Genomic DNA, 21,889 nt, shown 5'->3' with positions numbered 1-21,889 from the left:
AAGGCAGGGTTGGCCAGGAAATTAAGAGGGAAAATCACAACAGTGTTCTCAACAGGGAAAAATCAACTTTGGAAAGGGCTCAGGCAAAGGAAAGCGAGGAAAGATTGGCATTACTTACTTATCTACTGTGTTGTGTGAGTTTACATAGTTATCTGTAACTAAAATAACAGGAACTAATCTCTCTCTGATGACAGCCAGAGCAGGAGTCTGAAGCTCAGAATGACAGGAGGCACATTCATAATCCATCACAACAACTGGTGGGAATTCGGATCTCGGGTAGCGCATGAAGACTGGAGAGACTTGTACAATGTAGTGTCACCCCACAGAACATCCAATTATTCCTTCAATTTCATTTTCATGTGAAACTTCATGGTCCTTAAGTAATTAAATTCCTGATTGAATTTAATTCCTAGTGCTTGGGGGTGAAGGTAAGAAACACGGATTGCATCAGAAGCCACAGAATCCTGTAAGCCCAAAAATGTTTTTTCGCCTTTTGTCTTTGACTGAGATTGCTGGTTATGAGGGGTAAGTCACCAGGAAAATTCTCTTGGAACAAGAAATATGGGAGGATACTGGGAGAAATAACAAGGACTGCAAGCTGATACCGTCATCCTTTTTCTCCTTTTGCAGCTTAACAGTAATCCCACAAGTCTGGAAAAATGACAGCCTGAAGTGATAGCGCAGCTCGTGACTGATGTACAAGAAAGAACAGCTGAAATGATGTACTTGGCCCACTGAGAAAGCCAAGCTGAGAACGTTCAGCTAATAGAGTACAGAATTTTAGTCGGTAACATCCCATAATCAGTTGACAACAGGAGGAAAATGTGAAAACAGCCAAGAATCAGATCAAATATTGACTTTGTTCAAGATGGAATTCAAGTGAAGGCAAGAGTGTGGTGTATTTCACACAGGAAGAAGAAATCAGACCTGAAATATTAAGCACAATTTGTGGAGAAAAATCAAAAGGAAAAATATTTTCTGTTCATACGACAGCACTTATGCCCTCTAGAACACTTAGCAAAATGGGATGTAATGGAGATACTGTGAATTCATTTTGGAGGAGGAGAGCATAGTATTGAAAAATGTTGTCCCCGACACAGAGAAGTGATATTGGCTAAGCAAGCTGAAATATTCTATGCAATTATTCAAATTTTCCATAATAAACGCTGCAAGATGAGAGAACAACGCAAGTGGTGCAATACATATAAAGTGCCAGTAAAATGTGAAAATTAAAAGGATTTTATTGACTGGTATGTTCGTCCTGAAAACTCATTGAAATGTACAAACTGGACATTCAGTAACTGATTTGTACATTCTGTATGTTACACTGAATTTTGTAGCCACTTTAAAAGAGAGAATATTATTTTCACTTACAGGATGTTCACATCATTGCAGACACCAAAAGAGTGGATATATTCTAGTCTAAAAGTGAAATCAAAATAGAACTGGACATAATGGTACACCGCTTTATGCCAATCCTATCGACTCAACATGCGGCAGTTTCACACATCAATTCAGAAGTACCTACTGTACAGTTAGTGAAACACCCGACCAAGCATATGTCTGAAGTCATGATTGCTTATTAAATTAAACCCCTTTTCCTAGACTTCCAAGTTATTTGTAGAGAGAAATGTATTTAACTGAACTTGATTCTCTGCAGAATGTTCAGGCAATCACGTCTTGTCAGTACCTCTTTGAAAACCGTAGGTCATACTGCACAAAATTAAATTCAGGTGTAGGTATCTACACAAATGTGCGATTCCAACAGGCTTCAGAGTCCTTGCAAAACAGAATGCCCTATTCTCTGTCCATAAACTATCACCTGACAAACAGTATTACCCTCAATTAACGACTGCCTATTTGTAAATTTAGAGCTACTTACTGATTTCAGGCCTGCCAGAACAGGCAGGTGTATTTCAGAGCTGCCTGAGGGCTTCAGAGCTTCTAATTTCAGAACTCCCCCGTTTGTTTTTAAAATCTGCAGCCATTATAATGTTACACAAAGGCCACAGCAACTGTAATGCTCCGTTCTGCTGCTGTCACTGAACGCTGGGCACTGTCTATGTGGCAGAAGATATTAAAATACTGTATGCCATACTAAACCTGAGAAGCTGTCTCACAGAGGAACTCATCTATGTCTTTGTACTTGTTTTCAATTAACTAACCTTTTAATTAGAGTCTTGTATTTCTTTTTTCCCTGGTACAATTCTAAGAGCAAAAGGTCGTTAGATTCTAAAGAAAAGAGGTCTTTTTTATAAGCTCAGTACAGTACTTTTATATTTCAGACTATGATATACAATGTATACCATAAATTAATTTAAGACAAATACTTGTCACTTTATCTATGTAGGCACAAGTAAATCAGTGACTTTACTGAAGAGGAGAAATCTTCAATGGTATCATGATTCTGGACTCCATTTCCTGAATAAGGGGCACTGAAAAAAATTGAGACAGGGTTTAATTTCACTAACAGAGATCATTAGCCGTTCTGCACACTCAGTTTGAACAGGTATTGTCTTCAAATTACGCTCCCCGCTAGTGCATGCCAAGTCAGCAGTAACCACCAACATTCCTCTAACTGAAGCACAGTAGTTTGAGAACAAGTGATTTTTTAATATAATCTGTCTGCTCCTTTGAAGACAAATATTCGTATTCCTTTTCACCTTAATGAAAGTTATCGCACATTTTTCTGGTATACTTCCTTTGAAAGGTACCCTATGGAACCAAAATCTGACGTTCTTGGCATACTTTTGTGAGTTTTGTTATGAAAGATTATCTTTGATCTCAAAGATCTCCTGGCTTCTAGTTCCGAAGTCTAAACTCCCTTTTCAAAGGAATGCATTTATCAAGGCTCCCATGTTTCATGAAATATTACAGGTAGTAATTTAATATAAATTTCACTACTGGCTTCCTAATTTTTTGGACACAAACTTAAGCATTTACACAAATCTGTTCTTCTACAAGAGAGGTGCTTGTATAAAAACTTACTATTAATGTAATAATTTTTTAGCAATTAGGCAACTTTTCCAAATGTGTATTATCAATTGCAAAATTCAATTTTCAGTGAATTTCACTTTTCAGCTTAGTGAAATGTCCCTCCTTTCCCTTACAGTAGAAAAACTGACACACAGACATACACACCCCCCAGAGATGCAAAACTTTTTATCATTGTGCAATGCACCGAAGAACAAAAATGATGGCACGGACAAAAGTCTACCTCCAACATCCCAGGGAAGTTAATAGGTTACCTGTGTAATAGACTAGTTCATCCCAGCCAGGTTTATTCCACGCAGCGTTCCTTATATCTTCTCTGGTTTGGAGATCTTTGTAAGCTGGTGAGGGAAAAGAACAAGCATAAAGCTTAGAAGCAACTCCGTTTCCTTCTGCACGTCAATAGCTCCCTTAAAAGTGTTCTAGTGGGTGATTAGGAGGCCGCAAACACTGGGAAGGAAAAAACTCAAGAAGTTCTCCACAAAAAGGAAAAGCTCCCAAACCAACACAAACAGAAGAAACTGGGGAGAGAATGTCTCAGACACAGGTAAGACAGATAATACAACAGAGAACAGTTCTACGTGAGTGGTATCAGATTTCTAATGCTGGAATATAATATTCTGAGTTGCCAAGATATTAAGATAATACTGCATATTTTCTAAAATAAATATCAGACAATGAGTTTCTTCAAGTTGAAACAATCCTAACATGTGAAAAGCAGTTACCCATTTGCAGAAACTAATGCAGAGAAAGCCAAACCACCACAATGTAGTAATGTAAAGAAATGCTTGACTCTCCTTTTTGTAGGTGTGGTGTATGTGATGCTTGAAACTAAACTGTAAAATCCTGACTTCAGCATGAACGGGGATGGAGAAGAGAGATTGCAGGACATGGCTTGTCTTGCTTATGTTATTGACAGCAAACAAACAGTCCCTGATAAGAAAGGGCCATGAGAAACTGTTGAGGGAAACAGAACAAAACAAGAAATGTTCACTTCTGCTTGCTTGTTTGAGAAATAAAGGTACCTACACAAAAATTAAGAAAATCAACATTGTTGGTGTAAAACAAAAAAAAAGCCTCGTAAGACATTCCTTTGCCTTTTGTAAAAACCTTTTCTCCCGGGCAAAGTCAACAGTCTGTTCTGGGCTGATTCAGTGAGAAAAGAGCAGAGAACACAAACAAATTTACCCCAGAGGTGATGAACCATATAAAGCTGTCCAATTTGTGAGAAAAATCCTCCAACTGCTTCATTATTATCCTGTCGGAAACGAATTGCACGAGCCCTACAGAAGAGCAAAGCAGCCATTAGAAACAGCAGCTCTGGGTAGGAAATAAGTGATAATTGAAAGGAAGCCCAAATGTTCAACAGCATTTGCAGTACATTTCAGTAATTAAAAATGAGAAAAAAAATCCACAATACACCGATTTTAAGCACTAATTAATTAAAACATACCTATATATCTTGTTAAAATGAGTTAAAATTGGAGGCTTACAGTTTCACTAGACCGTGCATTAATCATTCTTTGTCTTCAAGATTATCCAGTATAATAATAATTGCTGGCACGGTGTCAATTGGCAGGACATTTTTATAGCAGGTTCTTCTAAAATTAAATCCTTCAGTTTCAGTCATATCATCTTTGCCACACTCACTCACCATGGATTTTGTGGTAGTGGAACACAGCTTTTTTATTCACAGGGACCTTTGCAATGCATTCGTCCTATGAAACACTCGGTGATTTGTTGTGTAAATAAGATCAGTATCTCTCTTAACTATAAATTTGTTGCATCTTCTAAACAGACTGGCTACCACTACAGATATGCCTATTTTATAAATTCAATTTATGTTATTCAAATTGCTTTAATTAAATAAATTATATTGGTGACAAAGACACATATAACAATCCAAGTCCTCACCTTTGTCACAATAACTGAAAATACTCCAAATTATTTAGCTATCAACCGTTAGAGCTGCATGGACTTAGTGAATGTAAACTGAAAGAAACACACACTGGTTTTAAATATAAGGATATATTCAAGTGAAGACTGTCTCAAATGCTTTTAACCTAAGTACTAAAATAAAGATGTGCTGCTCAACAGGTTTTCAAGAAGCAACTTGACATTTAAAGATTAAAAGAGCCAAGACTTAGGCCATTTAAACTAAGTGTAAGTCACCTTCTAGTGGTGGTGTGAAAGATCAACATAATCTCAAGGAGTTCACCACCACTCTTCACTGAGCACTGCTTTCTGCTGAAAATAAATGGTTTCTGCTAAATTACATCAAACTAAAAGGGTTATGTGAAGGAAAGCCAAACCACAGAGCCCACAATGTTGTTTGCACACAGAATTCCTCTTTCTTTCCTCAAAGGATAAATTAAGGGTTAAAGAACTATCTCACAAGTTGCCTAAGTACAGAGGCAGGCCATTAACTGAGTGACTGAAATGCTTTGGTACCATTCTGCCACCTCCACTTCATGATTTTTAAACACACATCTCTTAAAGAGCAGAACGCAAGCGCTAAAGCAACACTTACCAGTAATTTCCCCACTCAATCATTGTTCCGGGCTACAAAAACAAAACAGACTGTTAAAACTGTAGTTGAAAGAAAGTTAGAATATTTGGACAATTTTCACAACATTTACATATGGAAAACACTATGAATTAACAAAATCACTTCCTTCACGTGATAAACGTTATTATTATAATCTCTAATTACTCTGTTTACTAACTGTATTACTTCTTCAGTCATTTGCCTGAAGTTTCCTTCAAATGAAAACACAGGGTCTTCAGCCCTGAAGATATTAGCACCTTGTTGGAACCTGCCTTCGTTTTGGACCCCACACTTTGAGAGCAACGATGACTCACACGTCAGCTTTGATAAGAACCAGATTTTTTAAGATGAGGTCTGTTTTCCATCTACACCGTATAAACATGCTTTGAACATCTTATGACAGCGTAGAACTTAGAAAACAAAAAGAAAAATTTCAACTTACTCTAAGTTGATAGGATCTCAGTTCATAAATATTAGGCCCCTCTCTGGGAACAGGTTCATTCCAGAAACTGAACTCCAACAATAACTGGTTCTTGCGCGAGAGAAGCATGTTACCTCTTTCTTTGCGAAACTCTGTGAATTCCTGAAAAATAACATGATCACTGTCAAATTGTGTCTTACACTTCAACAACAAAAAGCAGTATGCAATATGGTGGCTTAGATATGTTTCTTTTAATGCTGTCTTGGGGTTTTGGGATATTGAAATCCTTTAAATTGTAAAGGCATCTTAATTCCCCTGGCATATTTGGAAATTTCAAGTGGCATGTTTACACAGCACTAAGCGTCAGTGTTTCATAAAGTATTCAGGTATTAAAATTCAGTATTTCTGAGTAAAACTTTTTCCAAAGAGGTTTCTAAGTTTGTAAGGAAGTGATGAGACACTGAAGTAAAAGCGGGTATGCAAACGGGCAGGTTTTTACTCTGACTATTCGTTGTTCTCTTCTGAGTAAAATAACCAATTCTAACAAAATCAATGTTTTTTACCTTATTTTGACGGAGTTTACTCATGACCTCATTGAGAGCTGGATAACCTCCCTCGTATCTCCACAAATGAACTGAAACAGAAAAAAAGGAAGTTTTTTCAGGGCTGTCACACACCAGTGCTAAATCTTACGGAATATCACAGTAGAAAATGCCCTTCACATTACAGAATTATACAAAAACAGAAATCAGGTAACAGGTTTAAAAATAGATTTTCATAAAGGAAGCGCTGCACATTTGAACATTCTAAGACTAATGGAATAATCTGCTTTTTTGAAAAGGGTTCTTGGAAAATTTTGCAATCTACTCTGAAGATAACAGGTAAATTTCTGAAAGGACGTTTTGTTGCCATGCTAGTGAGATGTGATGACTTTATATGACTGTAGTTGAAATTGAGATTCAATTTAAGAGGATGACTTAATTCCAAAAATGTGTTTTATACCAATTTCACCTAAGAGCAATAGAGCGGTAGACTTTTTAGTTCAGTAAATTAAGCACAAATAGCAACACACTTTCTGTAGGACATGAAAAATGATGCAAATGTTATTTTTGAGGCAAGCATTACATTAAAAAAAAAGCGGATGTTATCTGAACATGCTAGAATTGTTACATTTGCTAGGATTTTCCCCATAAAAAGCAATTTCAGAACAGGTATGTACATTTCAGTTTTTTCACAGCATTCTCTCTTTAATAAATCATAATAAATCCCTTTAATAAATCCTAACAAGATTTATTTACAAGCACTCAATATAGCAAGGCAACAATATTTCACCTCAAAGAATCTCCTCTAAGAGTTGTGCCTTTTCCAGGAGAGCGAACTGGAGACTAAGATACGGCACTTCATCCAGCGTGCCTGCTTTTGCTGTCTTATCCCCAGGGCAAATTTGAGATATCCACCTAGCATTAACATAGCCTGGGCACAGCACTGAACAAGTCAAACCCCCATAATCTGCTTTATTACACTGCTAGAACTGTTGCAATCACATTTTCAAGGCAGGCTTTGGATGCAATCAGAGGTACAGTCTGTGTTAATACATTACAAAAGCAATGAATGAGATTTGTCTAAGATACTCTCATTTCAGTTGTCTTCCCTCCCCAATTTCCCCTCAACTTTTAGAACTGTTTCTCAGATATTATTTGGTTTATCTACTGTTAGTTCTTCGCCTTTGTTCAGTGTCAATATTGCAATATGCTGTCAATGGAGGAAAAATTAACTTGTACATATTTTTCAATAACGAAGCAGTGACATTGATACTAGCACAGCTCTAGCAATGGAGCTACATAACAAACTCCGTAACAAGTATCAGTACACCACTCTGTATTTGTGGCTTCACATTCCTTCAATTTCCCAGAGCCCAGGAATTTTTTCAGGTTTTCTCTCTACACTAGACTCTGTAGTTACCTCTGCAGCAGTTCTTCAGTAATTTCCAGTTCCAATATATTTTCAATCTGCACAGTTAGGCAGTATCCTTACGTGAACACGAACAGAAATGTTTTTACTTTCCTCCAGTAGAGGCTTAACTTATTGTTGAGTTTACAATGCAATCATTTTTTTCAGATGGCGGGAATGATCTGCATTTCATTATCATACAGCAATTACAAGATCAAAGTCTGAGTAAAGCTTTTATACTGGCCAATGCAAGATAAACTCTGTCTTTGTAAGCCTTTGCCTTTACCCCAAATATTCAGGAACATGATCTGTGCCTGCAAAATATTACAGGACAACATTTTATAAGCATTTCCCAAAACGGTTAATCTACCACCTGGAAAACATGAAAATGTATTAACAATAGGACAAATCTTAGGAATTAATGCTTTACCGTCAAACTCAACAAGACAAAAAGCAAGCACTGTAAATGTTAATATGACTATTGATAATAGATGCACACACACCCTCAACTGTATACATTGCTAAAGGTTTACTGTCAACAGAGATGATTTAAAGAGAAGAAACCTGCCAAGCACACGGTTCACTTGTATGGTTTTACATTCTGTTGTACTTCTATCTCCTACCAGCCTGATCTTGCTCTCCGTACCACGTGTTCCAAGTCCCCACCAGTGCACATGGGTAGTGTTTTTCTTCATGAATCTTTGGCAGCACCTCTTGACTTGAAAACAAGGAATACAGACACTATGTTGCATTTCCTCCAGGGAGGCTACAGTTGATATGTATAACAAATTACCACACGTTTATCATTATGGTATGAAAATTCACAAGCTCTACTTTTCAGAAGAGAAAGCTGACGCACAAAAATCTGCTATGCAGGGGAAAGATAGCTACTACACGATGAAAAATTAAGGAAAGTGTTACCATTTCTTAGACTGCATGACAAATGAACAGCATGGTAGAATTCTTTTAATGCAATAAACTATGTCTATCACATACAAGGCTACCCAACACATTAGGAAAATAAATATCAGGATGTCTCACTGGCAGAAAATGCAGCCTAACTCCATGGGTGATCTGCTTTAGGAAAAGCTTTTCCTTAGCAAGGGAGGTAGAATACACAAAAACAGGAAAGGACAGTCTTCTGTACCAGCTACAATGTTATTAATTCTGTTGAGCTGAATGAATAAAACCAAGTATTTTGACAGCTCAAATGATGACTGTGCTTCACTGTATGCAATCTCATTGCTTTCTACCATTTCAGAAAGCGGTTTTGGTTTGAGGCAACTTACCCATTAAAGCATACAGTGAAACTGCCTTAAAAATACCTCCAATACAAAACTCTGACTATTTCCAGTATTTCTAACATTTTTTCAAACTTTAAAAGTGGCCTACATCAGCATTAGGAAATTAAGTTTTACCAATTGCTGACTTGGTTAAGACAGCTTTCACTGCACTGTATTTTGATGAGTAAGTCAATTATTCTGGTTGAACTTTGCCTTTTAAAATTTTTCCCTGAATAACTACCCCTCCTACTCAGTTTGGCTCAGGCAATGAGTCTCTGCACAATATCAAATAATAGGAAGTAGGTTGGTCTCGGGCCGAGAGTCATTAGATAACGAGGTTTCCTCTTGATTCTGCCACTGACTTTTCAGACAACCTTGACCAAATCTCATTACCAATGTGTACCTCAAGATTCTCACTACATAGTGTAAATAATGACAGAATGACTCTCCAAGGGTGTTTTCAAGGATGTTTCACCAGCAGTTTGTTTTTGCAAAGCATAATAAGATCCCAGAATGGCAGCTTTAAACAGGAATGCAAAATTATTACAATAACCCTGAAATAGATTTTTTTGCAAAGTACAGAAAAAAATGCCCACACAATACCTTATGAACACCATCTTTTTCCTTTTTAAAAATAAGGGTTCCTAATTCTTCAGAAGGGATCCTTAACCAGTGATTCATGAAGTACTCTCAAATTGTCTTCATTACATTATTTCTTTATTAATACACGATGACTAATCCTTATTCTGATTTGATACAGAATAAGGAATTAACCTGTTCATCTTCAATTTAGGGAAAGGAAAGAGGGAAGTTCAGGGAGACTTGGATTTTTTTATTATTCCATTCTTAAGTTTTCTCCTTCCCTGGAATACTTAAATTTGCTTTGGTTTGGAAAGAGTAAATCTAACCACACATACTTCATCTGATTGCTGTCAGCAGCTTCTTTCTTTGCTGTTGTCTCTTTTCTTGAAAAGAAAAGCCTCTGCTTTCACTCAACATTTAGGGAGCTCATGAGATATCACGGAGAAGTTGTTCCCTGTTTTGTATAATTGGACATGTTTATATTAAGCTTTTAAACAGAAAGCTGGCTGAACGTTAACTGTGCTTCTCTGTGTATTTATTTTTTTAAAACAAAAAAGCTAAAAATACCTTACAATTCAATGTTATTCTAGTGGATTTCTATGTTTGTACAGCAAGCAAAACATTTCTGGGTTATCTAGCCCCATTTCAAAGCTGAACACATGAAGGCACAGAGCTGTTACGATGACCTACTCATGGCTGTACAGCCAGCCAGTAACAGAGTCAAAGACATAAACTGGGAGTTCTGGACTTGTTCCCCTCCCTCCAGCCCAGCGGGTGTTCTCACCAATACACCAATACTTAAAAAATTGGCTGCAGTAAGGTATCATTATGCTAAGAATGTTTTATTTAACTGACAAGATGATCCCTGGCAGTGAGAAAGCACTGCTCTTCCCCAATGTGTGAGGCTCACCACATTTCCAAATTTAAACATACAGTTCTTGAAAAGGCAACTGTTCTGGCTCCAGAGGAGTGATTACGTAGGCAGAACAGGACCAATATTTCTGCAATTTTGTCCCTGAAGTACTAAATTCAAAATGTTACCAATTCATACATTTTACGAAGCTGTAACTCTTAGGAAGACCCATAACAGTACCACTCCCTTTGGAGGATACCACCCCAATGCAAAGATCCTACCAAGGATTTGCACAGCTCTTTAAGAGTAGATCTCAGCAATATTACTTTTGTAGAAGGATATAGATAAGCTAAGAGAAAGACAATCCCCGCTTTTTTAAAACCTCCTTGAATTTATACTTCAATTTAATACTGGCATGTAGTTTTACTTAGTGGTGATCTCTCCCTTTCCTTCCTGTAAGCAGACAATAACCACCCTCACCACATTCCTACACGGCCGCTGGAGTGGGACATGCTGGCGTACCCGCACCTACCCCCATGCACCAGCAAGTGCAGGACAACTAAGGGAAGGGGGAGAGCATCACCAATGTTCTCACAAAAGGCATCATCCTAAACTGCAGCTTAGGAAAATGACACCTCCAAGAGGGAAGGGCAGGGGGTGAACTGAGTAAAGTATCTTTTGCCATCTCTTTCCAAGAATAATATAAACTATTTAACACCATACCCTGCAAGTAAAAGCAGAATTTTTCCACCTCCCCTCTAAATAATTATAGTATTTGGCAATTTTCAGAACAGCTTGTGATCAAATCAACATGTCTAAAATGTGAAAACATAATACGTAAACTTACCAAAGCTTGTTGTAGGCGTCTAGACATTCTGGTTTTACATTGTGAACTGAAACAACAACATTACGTGAGAAATGCAGGAATAGAAAATAGAAATATAATGTTAAATATAAAAATATCACTCACTCTGTAGTTTATACAGACTGCTGGTCTCTCTTTTCGCTAGAAGGTTGGAGTGAGCATCTTTCCTTGGATCGACTTTGCGAACAAATAGCGATTTTAACCAACTGTCTTCACGAGGTCTGCTACCTGAAGATGCCAGCCCCCTACATATTAACAAGTACATTTTACTGTCACTGAGCGTGTCTTGAAAATGTCCACAACACAGGGAAGATAGGCACAATCAAGTTTAATGCAAACAGTATTATAACACACAGTTACATGTACATCTGTTACTAAAATTTTCCACTGAGCCACTTCCTAACAAGGTAAAGGTAGTTCTTTCCCCACTGAGATTTACCCTCTCACAGAGCTGAAGAGTTAATCGTCCGTTACCCACTTTTATTCTTTGTGCACATGGCAGGGAATAGCTGGATGGCTGCTTTTCCTGTCTATTTATCTTCTTTTTAATCAAGTGTCTTTGCTGAAGAAGGCTGGGTCTGTCCTGATGTGTGCAGACAAGAGTGAAAAAGAGTGAAAAGACAGTGTGCATAAGGAAAAAATTGTACGGTGTAAATAGGAATGTAACTGCCTTATGTTCCTATGTTGCTTAAATGTAGCTCTAAAGAAGGAAAAGTTAAATAGTGCATCTTTCAAGATAAAAAATACAATGGAAGTCTAATTTGAGAAAAATCACAAGTGGCAGGAAGCAACCAATCTGCAAATATTTCAATTCCAAATTCTGGCAACTGTACTATGTAGGGGTACAGATCCACATTTTTGGTACAACATTCACAATTTCCCTTTCTTTGAAACAGAAGAATTTCACTGTCTTTTTTTTATCTAATCTTTATGCAGTTTCTGCAAGCACTCTTCCAAAATAATACCACTTCCCTTTACACCACAGACTACACAAAACATTACAACTGATAACTGTGCTTTTTAAAAAATGATGTGTTAAAGGAACTGTCCTCTTTTCCAGCTCACAGGAGACCCCTCAATCACCAAACATTGTACAGAAGGGCAAGAAAGGTGATGTATTTAACTGATTCTCTATAATGTATAATAGGGGGCCCCAAGCTCAAACGTTCCTTCTTCTTTCTCATAAGAAACACTTCCTTCAATTTGCCTCTTGATATGAGATTTCTGCTGAAAAACTACAGTATTTCTCTGATATACTAAAAATGCGGCATTGCAGCTGGAAATTTAAACCTTTTCCTGCCTCAGAAGTCAACTTTTCACCCTTATTTACTGACTAGGAGATCCAGAAGATAGGTGTCAATCTTCAACTATAAAGTTGTCTTCCAGATATCAAAAATTTGTGACAATCATCCAAGGGAAAAAAAAATAGGGAAAGAAAACCTCAGCTTCCTTTAGGAAAAACATCTTCATGAACATGCCTGTCTGTACTACACAAAAATAGTTCACCCAGCAGTGTTTTTCAACAATCAACCTTTTAGTCCTAATGTCTGAGAATAACATAATGAACTGGTTCACCCCATGGAAGCAGGACAGAGAAAAGGAAAAGTATTTCATAGCAGAAAAACAGTAACAACCAGAAGAACAACTGCAGCTGAGATGACCTTCAATGTTAAGAAGTAATTGGTAAATACCTTATTGGTGTATTTATTGAAAACGGTGCCTTCTTTGGCCCTAGGGCAAACACACAAACATGTTACTGTGTTGAAAGACAAGAGGCTACTCCTGAGTACAAGTATTTAAAAGGGCATTCCACGATAAGGCTCTTGCCAGAATAGAGTGAATGCAGCTGCCTGGAGTCGACCTATCTCTGCTCTCAGCTGGAGGAGGCGAGGCACAGGTGACACATCTACATCAGTGTTGTCACATCGACATCAGGTGTCACAGGAACACAAGCTGTCCCAGATGACAGGGGGTAAACACCACCTAATAAATCCACGTTGTTTTAAAAAGCTCCCTTAAAGTAAGCGCTAATGCTCACTGGACAGCAAACAGGGCTCTAGAAGACAGTACTCAGTTTCAGTCCTGCAGTGCTCACTTTTGCAACCCAGATCTGTAAACTATCACCATTTCCTCCCCTGTATTAAATAGAGTTCGCAAACTAATCTGTGGAATGCTCTTCTATGAGGATTATTGTTTGCAGCAAACTCTGAAGACGAGAGATAAATAATCATGATCCTCTTTTTGTGAACCAGCTTTATCAGTAGCAAGAGTAAGCTGGAGTTCTGGGGATAATACTGGAAAGTAAATTCCTTGGCTATTAAGAGAGTCTCACGACCTGAATGTTAAACTGCACCTAAAACTGGAGGTATATTTAATTTTCAATACAGTGAAATGAGTAATAGTTTACATTTATATAAAATCTTTTACCCAGCAACTGTAAAGCTCCTCATAAACAATGACTAACAAATCACGACTATTCATCTAAACATAAGCTTTTCTTATAATAGAGGATGGTAACAGCTTAAGTTTATTAAAACAGATATTCAGTGCATCCAATCTGAGATGTTAGGGCCTTATTTTTAATCCATCCTTATTTTAACCCTTAGGGAAGCCCTACACTACGGGTGTCATTCTAGACACCCACAAATCAGGAAGCCCTGAACCGATTTCCAGTTCACTTGTGTGGGCATCGTGTACCCAAGATTAGCTTTGGAAGAGCAGGGATTAAATTCATGTCCTTGGACTTCCAGTTGTGAGCATCAACCACAAATTAGTTCAAAATTAATCCACCATGCAAAAGATCTACTTTTAACTAACTTCTTAATATTATGCCTGACAATATTATACTTGTTCCAAGTAAAACAGATATTGGGTCCAAACTGTTCCAAAACCCAAATACCACTGATGAAAATATGAATATAGACATAGAATTAACATATATGGAATTAACACCACAGCTCACAATTTTTTATTTTCTGAGAGCAATACTTGTTTTTTCATGCAGTTTTCATGCAATCATTTAAGGCACTGCTCGACTTTGCTAGCAAGTTCTTATCCTACAAATGTTGCCTATGGGCTTAGCTTTCTTGCTACAAAGATTGGGCTGTGAACACAAAAGGATAACACTGAATAGCTTGCTTAGATTTAAAATTATGGTGAAAACACTTTTATCCCACTTAGCTTCTGCTTTAGCACAATATATAAACTGGGTGGGAGATACCAGGTCAAATATTTAGATTTTGTAGTAACCCATGTCTGCTTGGAAGAGAAAGAATAACAACTTGTCCATAATTGACAGGTTTTGATCTGTGGTCTAAGCAAAGTTTATTTGAAACTAAAAAAAAAACCCCAAACATGCACATAAAATCTCACAACATATACTCTCCACAACTCTCCCCATTCCTGTTTTAAACAGCTGCTTGCAGTGAGGCCTTTAGTCTTGCGCAGGGGCTGCTGCCCATTCTGAGGCTTGAGACAGCAGCTTTCCCTGTTTCAAAGAAAGGGTAGAAAAAAAATGTGTGTAGACCCATCCCAGTTTGGCTACTTCTGTGTCTCTGACACCCAGGGAACACGTGTGTCTGCTTCCTATACCCCAGACACGTGTGCGCACATCTGTGCCCTGACAGCTGTGTTGCGTGCCCTGGAGGTGTGTGCGTGTGTTGGACCCTTCACACATCAGACATGTGAATGTGTTGTAAATCTCTGCACCCCAAAACTCGATGGATGTGTCTGTGCATCTGCCCTGACACCCAGGGGCTATATGCATGTGCACACACATCCCAGCTCCTAAGGGAAGTACGAATACACATGCCCTGACACCCAAGGGGTGCACAAACATGCTGGGGTCCATCGTGAAGGCAGGAAGATGCTGGTGTGTGCAGCCATGCACCCTGACACTGGGGGAAACATGAATGTTGGGTAGATGTGCAACCTGGCATCGTGAGGGTGGAGCAGTAGTGTGCCCTGACACAAGGGGTGGTGGTGGGTGTGCAGCCGTGCTCCCCAACACCAGGGAACATGAGATGCAGGGTGGCCACGCACCCTGTTGCCTGGAGGAGTGGGGATGGGGACCACCTGTACACCCCAGTCCTAGAGGAACACCTGGGTGCGGGGCATCTATATACCCCAGCACCAGGAATACACACGTGCAGGGTCGCCGCGGGGTGCCTCCACACCAAGTTGCCTGCTGGGTCGGGGTGTCACTGCAGCCCGAGCCCGGGGGACAGGCGGCAGGGGGTGGCGGGCACCCCGTCCCCGGCGGGGCAGGGCATGGCTGCGGCGCGGCGGGCCCAGCGGTGCGGCCATCATCCCCACCCAGGGGCGGACTCGGGGGAGGGAATGGAAGGGGATGGCCTTGGGGCCCATGACCTTGAAGGACACCCCGAGCGGGTCGCACTGCCCGCCCCACGGGAGGGCCGCGGGCCCGGCCCGCCAGCTGCCCGCCATTTCCAGTCAGGAAAGTGGGGGGGGGGGGGGGAGGGAGCGAGTCTACGCGGCGGGGCGAGGGGAGGCGCGGACGGCGTCGGCTCCGTCTCCATCCTCCCTCGGCGGCCCTCTCCCGCCCGCCTCAACCCCCTCAGGGCTCACCTGAGGGCCAGGCCGCCGCCGGGCGGGAGGCGCGGCAGGGCGCTGGCTCCCGCCAGGCTCCGCCGCAGCAGCACTCGCGCCGCCATCTTGCTCCGGCCGCCGCCTCCCTCCTGGGCCGGGGGAAGGGGAGGGGGGGGGGGGGGGCGTTGCAGCGCCGCCGCCGGACGCGAGGGGCGCAACGCCACGGGAGGGGGGGTGGTGTGGTGTGTGTCCTCCGGCCACGCCCCCCGGAGGGGGCAGCCACGGCTGCGCATGCGCATAGCGCGCCGGGCTAGAGGCCCCCGCCTGCGCTCAGGTTTTGGGGTGAAGCAGCTACGGTTTGGGGTCTCGCCTGAAAAACAACTTAAGAGCGAGCCCAGGCGTTTATTGAATCACGTGCAAAAAACCCGTTTCTGACTCATTTTTCACCCACAGGGAGTTGAAACGTTTTCTTCACGCCGTTCCAGCTGCAGTAGTGTTTAATTTGGCTAAATTGGTGATGCAGGCTAGCATCAAATCTTTAAATAACTCTAAATTAAGAATAAACTTATAATTAGGCTAATGGTTAAAGGACATTTCTAAAAGCGACTAGCCAATCAACAAGAAACAAGCTAATGAGCAAACCTCATCTTTTTATGTAGCACATACAAACTCCGAATCATTTCGCTCTGCAGCTTCCATTGCCATTTTAGGATATTTCTATCCGCACAGAGAGTAAATCGGAGGCACACGCAATGGGCTTCAGCATCACTAAAATACAATGTTCGTGGTGCCTCTTTAAAAACCAGTTTACCCTACAGTTGCCATCATTCTTAAAAAAAAAAACAAACAACAAGTTACACTTCAGACGATGTACGTTTAATCACGTTTTGATCCGACAGCATGTCGAGTTCTCCAGCAACCCTCCCAGAGCCTATCTGTACGCTGAAAAACACTGACAACCCTCTGTGATGAGCCAATCTTAGAAAAAAACCAGGACATTTTCATAGCTACTCAAACAAAAACCACAGGAGATACAGGGAAAGATGATTTACTTCCCCAATTAGATGTAACTCATTAACCAAACAGGTACCTTACTCTGTTTTTTTTATAAATATTATATGCCTATTTATTTGAACACTCCTATCCCAAGTACAGAGGGTGAAGTTCCTTTTCCACCTGCCTGGATACAACTTCAGTGGGTTTCCTACAGCCCAGGGCCACCTTCCAGCTGGGTCCGATTTCTCTCAATCTCTGCTGGGGATGAAGTTTCACACTTTACATTCACCAGAGCAGGAGTCAGAGCCCAGGTTTCCTTCCACTTCAATGAAGACGTTAATCAGCCAGCTACAGTTACCAAGTGATTTACATAAACCCAATCCACTTCAACAAACATATCACCAAGAACAACCTCAATGATTTATAATCAATAACATCATTGATTTACACCGAGACATGTGAATCAAGGCGTCTTGACATCCCAGCTTATCGATCTGACAGGCAGGACAGTACCTGAGGACTAAAATTCAAAAAGCTGTATTTTTCGGTTTGAAGCACTGAAGAAAATTTAAGTCTTTCATTCTTCCTGGCCCAAATAATTTGCTGAGTTCAACTAGATTTTGTTAGCAGTTTGCAGGCAGCTGTAACTGATTTTGTGCAGGTGAAGGAAGTTAAAGGGCAAGTGATTTACACCACTCCAACCATGGAAGAAAACACAACTGGTAGCTCACTAGTGTAAGCTGGCTCAGTTTCTTCAAGTAAGGTATATTAGGGGAGAGGAACTCTGTTCAGATACGCCTTGCTTAACTTCTGATCTTAAATGAAGACCAATTACACAGGTAGACACCTCAAAAAGGATTTCTCTTCCCCCCCATACAGGGGCATGGAATGCCATCCCCACAAACACTGGGTTTTGAGGCAGATGCCCCTTTAGATCTGAATAAAAAAACCAGCAACACAAGGCTGCTCCACCAGCCGCACACTCCTCATTTGCTTTATGTCCTGGAAGACAGGACATAAAATCCTCAGAGCTTTAGCATGATAAAGTGATCTTTAATCATTAACTGCTATGGCCTTCTAGTTTCATATTAAAGTATGCAGCAAATCAGTACCCATCTCTCTCCCAAAACATGTTGTTTTAATTAGATTTTCTGATGAGACTAAATCTAGCCATCTTTACTTTTACTTTTTTGGCTTTGTATTCTCATCAACTTCTATTTCCTGCCAGCAGCTCAAAGAGATCCACCTCTCCCAGAACTAAATACTTCCTTTGGACAGGTTACAAAGGCAACCAGGCTAAGCTACCCAAAGTTCTTATTCTCACCTCACTGCCAGTATAAAGGCAAGTGGCTCTGTTTTTGTCAGGGATTTTGGAAGTTAGAAGATACTGCAATGTGGTATGAGCGACTGTAAGAGGAAATAAGGACACATGCAGGTAGCTTGTTTTAAAATTCTACACTTCCTTTCAAAAGACATGTTTAATAGCATTATCTTAAGTAATCCTACAAACCACAACAGTCTGTCTGAAATACAGAACAATCAAATAATATAATGACTCTCCTACCAAACTTAAACATTATACAGTTATATGCTTGTCTTCCTCAATACAGAAGGAGTCACTCCAAAAGAGCAGCTGGCTTTTTAAAGTGTGAAGGCTCAGGGCAAAACTACATGCAACAAAATGAAGCGTTAACACTAAACTCACATTTTCTCTGTATTTTCATTTAAAGATTTGAGGTGCCTATCAACATCTGTTCTTATAAACAACTATGTTTACTATTTATTTTGACTACAGATTTCACTGAAACATTTAACATAAAACAGCAGGGCCCCAAACATCCCAAACAGAGACAAGCTGAAAAGCCCTCTGTTTAAGTATTTCCCCTCCCTATTTGTCTGTTGAACAAACTTTAAGTTCCTGAAGTTTTTCACTTAGATATGTAGTATCTGCTTCTGTCAGATTTTCTGAATCTGACAGATTTTCAAGGAATCTGGTTCCTGCACAAGGCTTTCCTGTTATTGGATCTATGACATTTCCAACCTTGAAAACAATTTCAGCCAGTTCGTGTTTCACATGTTTGCTCCTTCGCTCAGGCAAAGCTTTCAGAAGAACAATGTCTCCAACAACGCACTGCTGCAATGGATCGTGGGCAAAATAGGTTTTTCGTTTGTTAAAGAACTGTAGAAGGAAAAAAAAAAAAAGGAACATTGGAATTAGATTTCAAAATTGAGCAATTGGCAAACATATAGTTAATATAAAACAAACTAAATATCACTAAGAATTAAAGTCTTATATATTTTTTAAATGAGATTCAGTTTGGCTCATGGAGAGAAACGCAACTGTGCACTCTACTGTTTCCCCAAAGAAAGCACAGCACCACCCTCCCCTGACAATCTCTCTGGTCAGGATGTTGCTGCCAACCAAGCCTTTAGAAAAAGGAGATGGGGAAGAAAAAGCCAAGTACAAAAAGCTGTTCATAGTGAACATGTGGATACAGGTAAAACTACCAAGCTCTTCACTTAACATGGATTCCCTTTCCTAGAATCACCACTTCCCACAGCCTCTCTGCTCTCTAGTTCTGCTGTGTTAGCCTTTCTTCTCCTTAGGCTGCTTCACACCAACACCGCTTCAGCAACACAGCCGACTTGGCTCTCCCAGGCTGAATGACTTTATTGTGTAGTCCACACTTCCAGAAATGGTATCAATTCTTATTTATCCTGTTATGTCTAAAGTTCATCAGCCCTGACTGAAATCAGGATTTTGAAGTTTGCCATTTGAAGGCTTTCTTCCTCAATTAATTTTCTTTCATCTAAAAATTCAATATTTATTCTCATTGGAACAGCAGAATTCAGTCTTTTAAAAAAGAAATTAACAGGTTCTTCTACTGGGTGAAGTGGTGGACTGGGATCTAAGACCCATTATCTAATCCTGACTCTATCCTTAACCTTCCAGTCCTCAAAGGCAAATTTCCTTATCTAAAAATGGAGAGAATACTAATTTTAACCTCCCCATTTGAAATGCATTGACCAGAAGTGATAAATACAAAGCTCATACAGCACAGATTCAAATACTAAGTATGCTTACAATTATGCATACAGAAAGACTGCTGCAAAATTTATTGTCAGTGACTAATATAACGCCAACTTTCCAAACCAAAGTACACTCTAAATCAATATGAAAAATTAAATTCAAGTGTGAAACAACAAAAACTTATCTTCTCAACTGACATCAAATGAAGTGCATTAACAAAGCATTTCAAAGAAATGCATTTAGCAGATAATCTGTAAGGAAGTTTCCTCACAACAGACTGCTTTTCAGCATTTGCAGTTATCCCCACAGAAAAATCCTTACCCACATTTCTTAAGGAGTTTGCATTATAAAGAGCTATCAAAAAATCCAAAAGTCAAATCAATAAAACATTCCTCCACGCAGTACCACACAATACAAGATGTTAACCAGCTTTTACCTTTAGTAAGTAAGGATCTAGCACAAGCCTTGTCACTCTCACTTTGGCAGTTTTCTGCATTTTGGTTCCTATTACTTTCCCTACTATCCACTTCGCGTGAACAGCTCCACGTGGTACAGACATTGTTTAGGTATGGTCATCCAGTGCCTGGCAACAAGCAAGCAGATGTTATTTTAACATCCCCCCCCAACCAGTTTCTGATCAATATCAAAATCATGCTTTCCATTTCAGATTAATTTAGGTCATTATGTTGGAAAAACAGGGTAGATAGAAGCAGTGCAAGACTCCATATATTGCACTGCCTCAGCTTCGTTTTACCATATAAGAAGGGATCTGAACATGTCCCCATTACCAGGGAAAGATGCTTAAGGACAGCAGGAAAAATGGACATAATAGTGTGAGGATGAGACATTCCACAAAGTCCACAAAATTCCTTTGAATCGTACCAATTGTCACAAACACAATCTTACATAATACACAGAAATGTGTAGCTGTGGAAGTTATTATTTTAGCTCATACTCCAGCAGCTGTTTTTGCTGGAGACCTGCTAATCAGGTCTGCTTATGACCAGAGTTAACCCATACAGCGAGTTGCCTATAACTTTTGTTCAGAAAGTCATTTGCTTCTGTGTCTCATTAGTAGCTGAGCTGATGAAACCAAAGAAATGTAATAAGCTTCTCAAAGCATAAATGGCATATCACAGATTTGTCTGACATACAGTAAGTGTAATCACTTTTGAGTTAGTTCTTTCCTGTAACTAACTACGCTGCATTACCTTATTTGTTTTGTTTAATTATGGAGAGCTTTCTACACAACTCTTGCAAGAGTCACGAGCAAAACAGACAGCTAAGCATTAGAAGACTTGAACCAATATGAGTATTGATTAAGACTAATGACCTTTTTCTCTTTCCATCCAGCTACATACAGTTAAGGACAACTGAGACCTGTTGAATTCTCCATCCATCCATTTTGTAAGACCTAATGACACTTGGTATTGCAACATATCAAAAGAAAAGTTTAGTGATAGAGACACATCCATAGGATGAAATGCTTCAAGCAGCAATACTCAGAGTTGATTTTACCATCCTTGACTCAGTTGCCAGACCGGCAGAGATGAGGGAGGGTTATTGTAAGAGGCCCTCCTTGTGTCCAACAGGACTAACCACCAACTACCACACAGTGACCAGGGTGGGGAGAGGCAAACGTGTACAAGTTAAGGAACACCCACAAAGCACAAGGGAGCTACCAGGAAGACACGAGGCAGACAGCTGGGCTGGCCGTCTCTTACACTGAAGAAGGCGATAAAAGAGGGCGTTCAAACAGACTGGGAAACTGGGAACCTGCCGCCGCCCCCCCCGCCCCAGGGTCTCCACAGTCCTCCCCAC

At 39.9% G+C, this 21,889-nt stretch overlaps 2 protein-coding genes across 2 annotated transcripts; both read right to left on the bottom strand.

The window, feature by feature from the left end:
• Positions 1–600: 600 nt before the first annotated feature.
• NIPSNAP2 (nipsnap homolog 2) lies at positions 601–16,309 on the bottom strand. The gene is made up of 10 exons (XM_074160926.1): positions 16,081–16,309; positions 11,599–11,738; positions 11,476–11,521; positions 8,534–8,628; positions 6,524–6,594; positions 5,982–6,122; positions 5,522–5,553; positions 4,180–4,274; positions 3,249–3,332; positions 601–2,435 (listed from the first exon to the last, which is right to left on the bottom strand). The coding sequence occupies exons 1-10, from the start codon at positions 16,164–16,166 to the stop codon at positions 2,371–2,373; spliced, it is 855 nt and encodes a 284-aa protein (XP_074017027.1). The 5' UTR covers positions 16,167–16,309; the 3' UTR covers positions 601–2,370.
• Positions 16,310–16,904: 595 nt separating this feature from the next.
• MRPS17 (mitochondrial ribosomal protein S17) lies at positions 16,905–20,627 on the bottom strand. Its single transcript, XM_074160728.1, has 2 exons — positions 20,505–20,627; positions 16,905–19,216 (listed from the first exon to the last, which is right to left on the bottom strand). Exons 1-2 carry the CDS (start codon positions 20,625–20,627, stop codon positions 18,926–18,928), a joined length of 414 nt encoding a protein of 137 aa, XP_074016829.1. The 3' UTR covers positions 16,905–18,925.
• Positions 20,628–21,889: the final 1,262 nt, after the last annotated feature.

Source organism: Numenius arquata, chromosome 18, assembly GCF_964106895.1.
Source record: "Numenius arquata chromosome 18, bNumArq3.hap1.1, whole genome shotgun sequence".
Lineage (NCBI taxonomy): Eukaryota > Metazoa > Chordata > Aves > Charadriiformes > Scolopacidae > Numenius > Numenius arquata.
The sequence above is the reverse complement of the archived record's forward strand: the minus strand, read 5'-3'. Positions and strand labels throughout refer to the sequence as shown.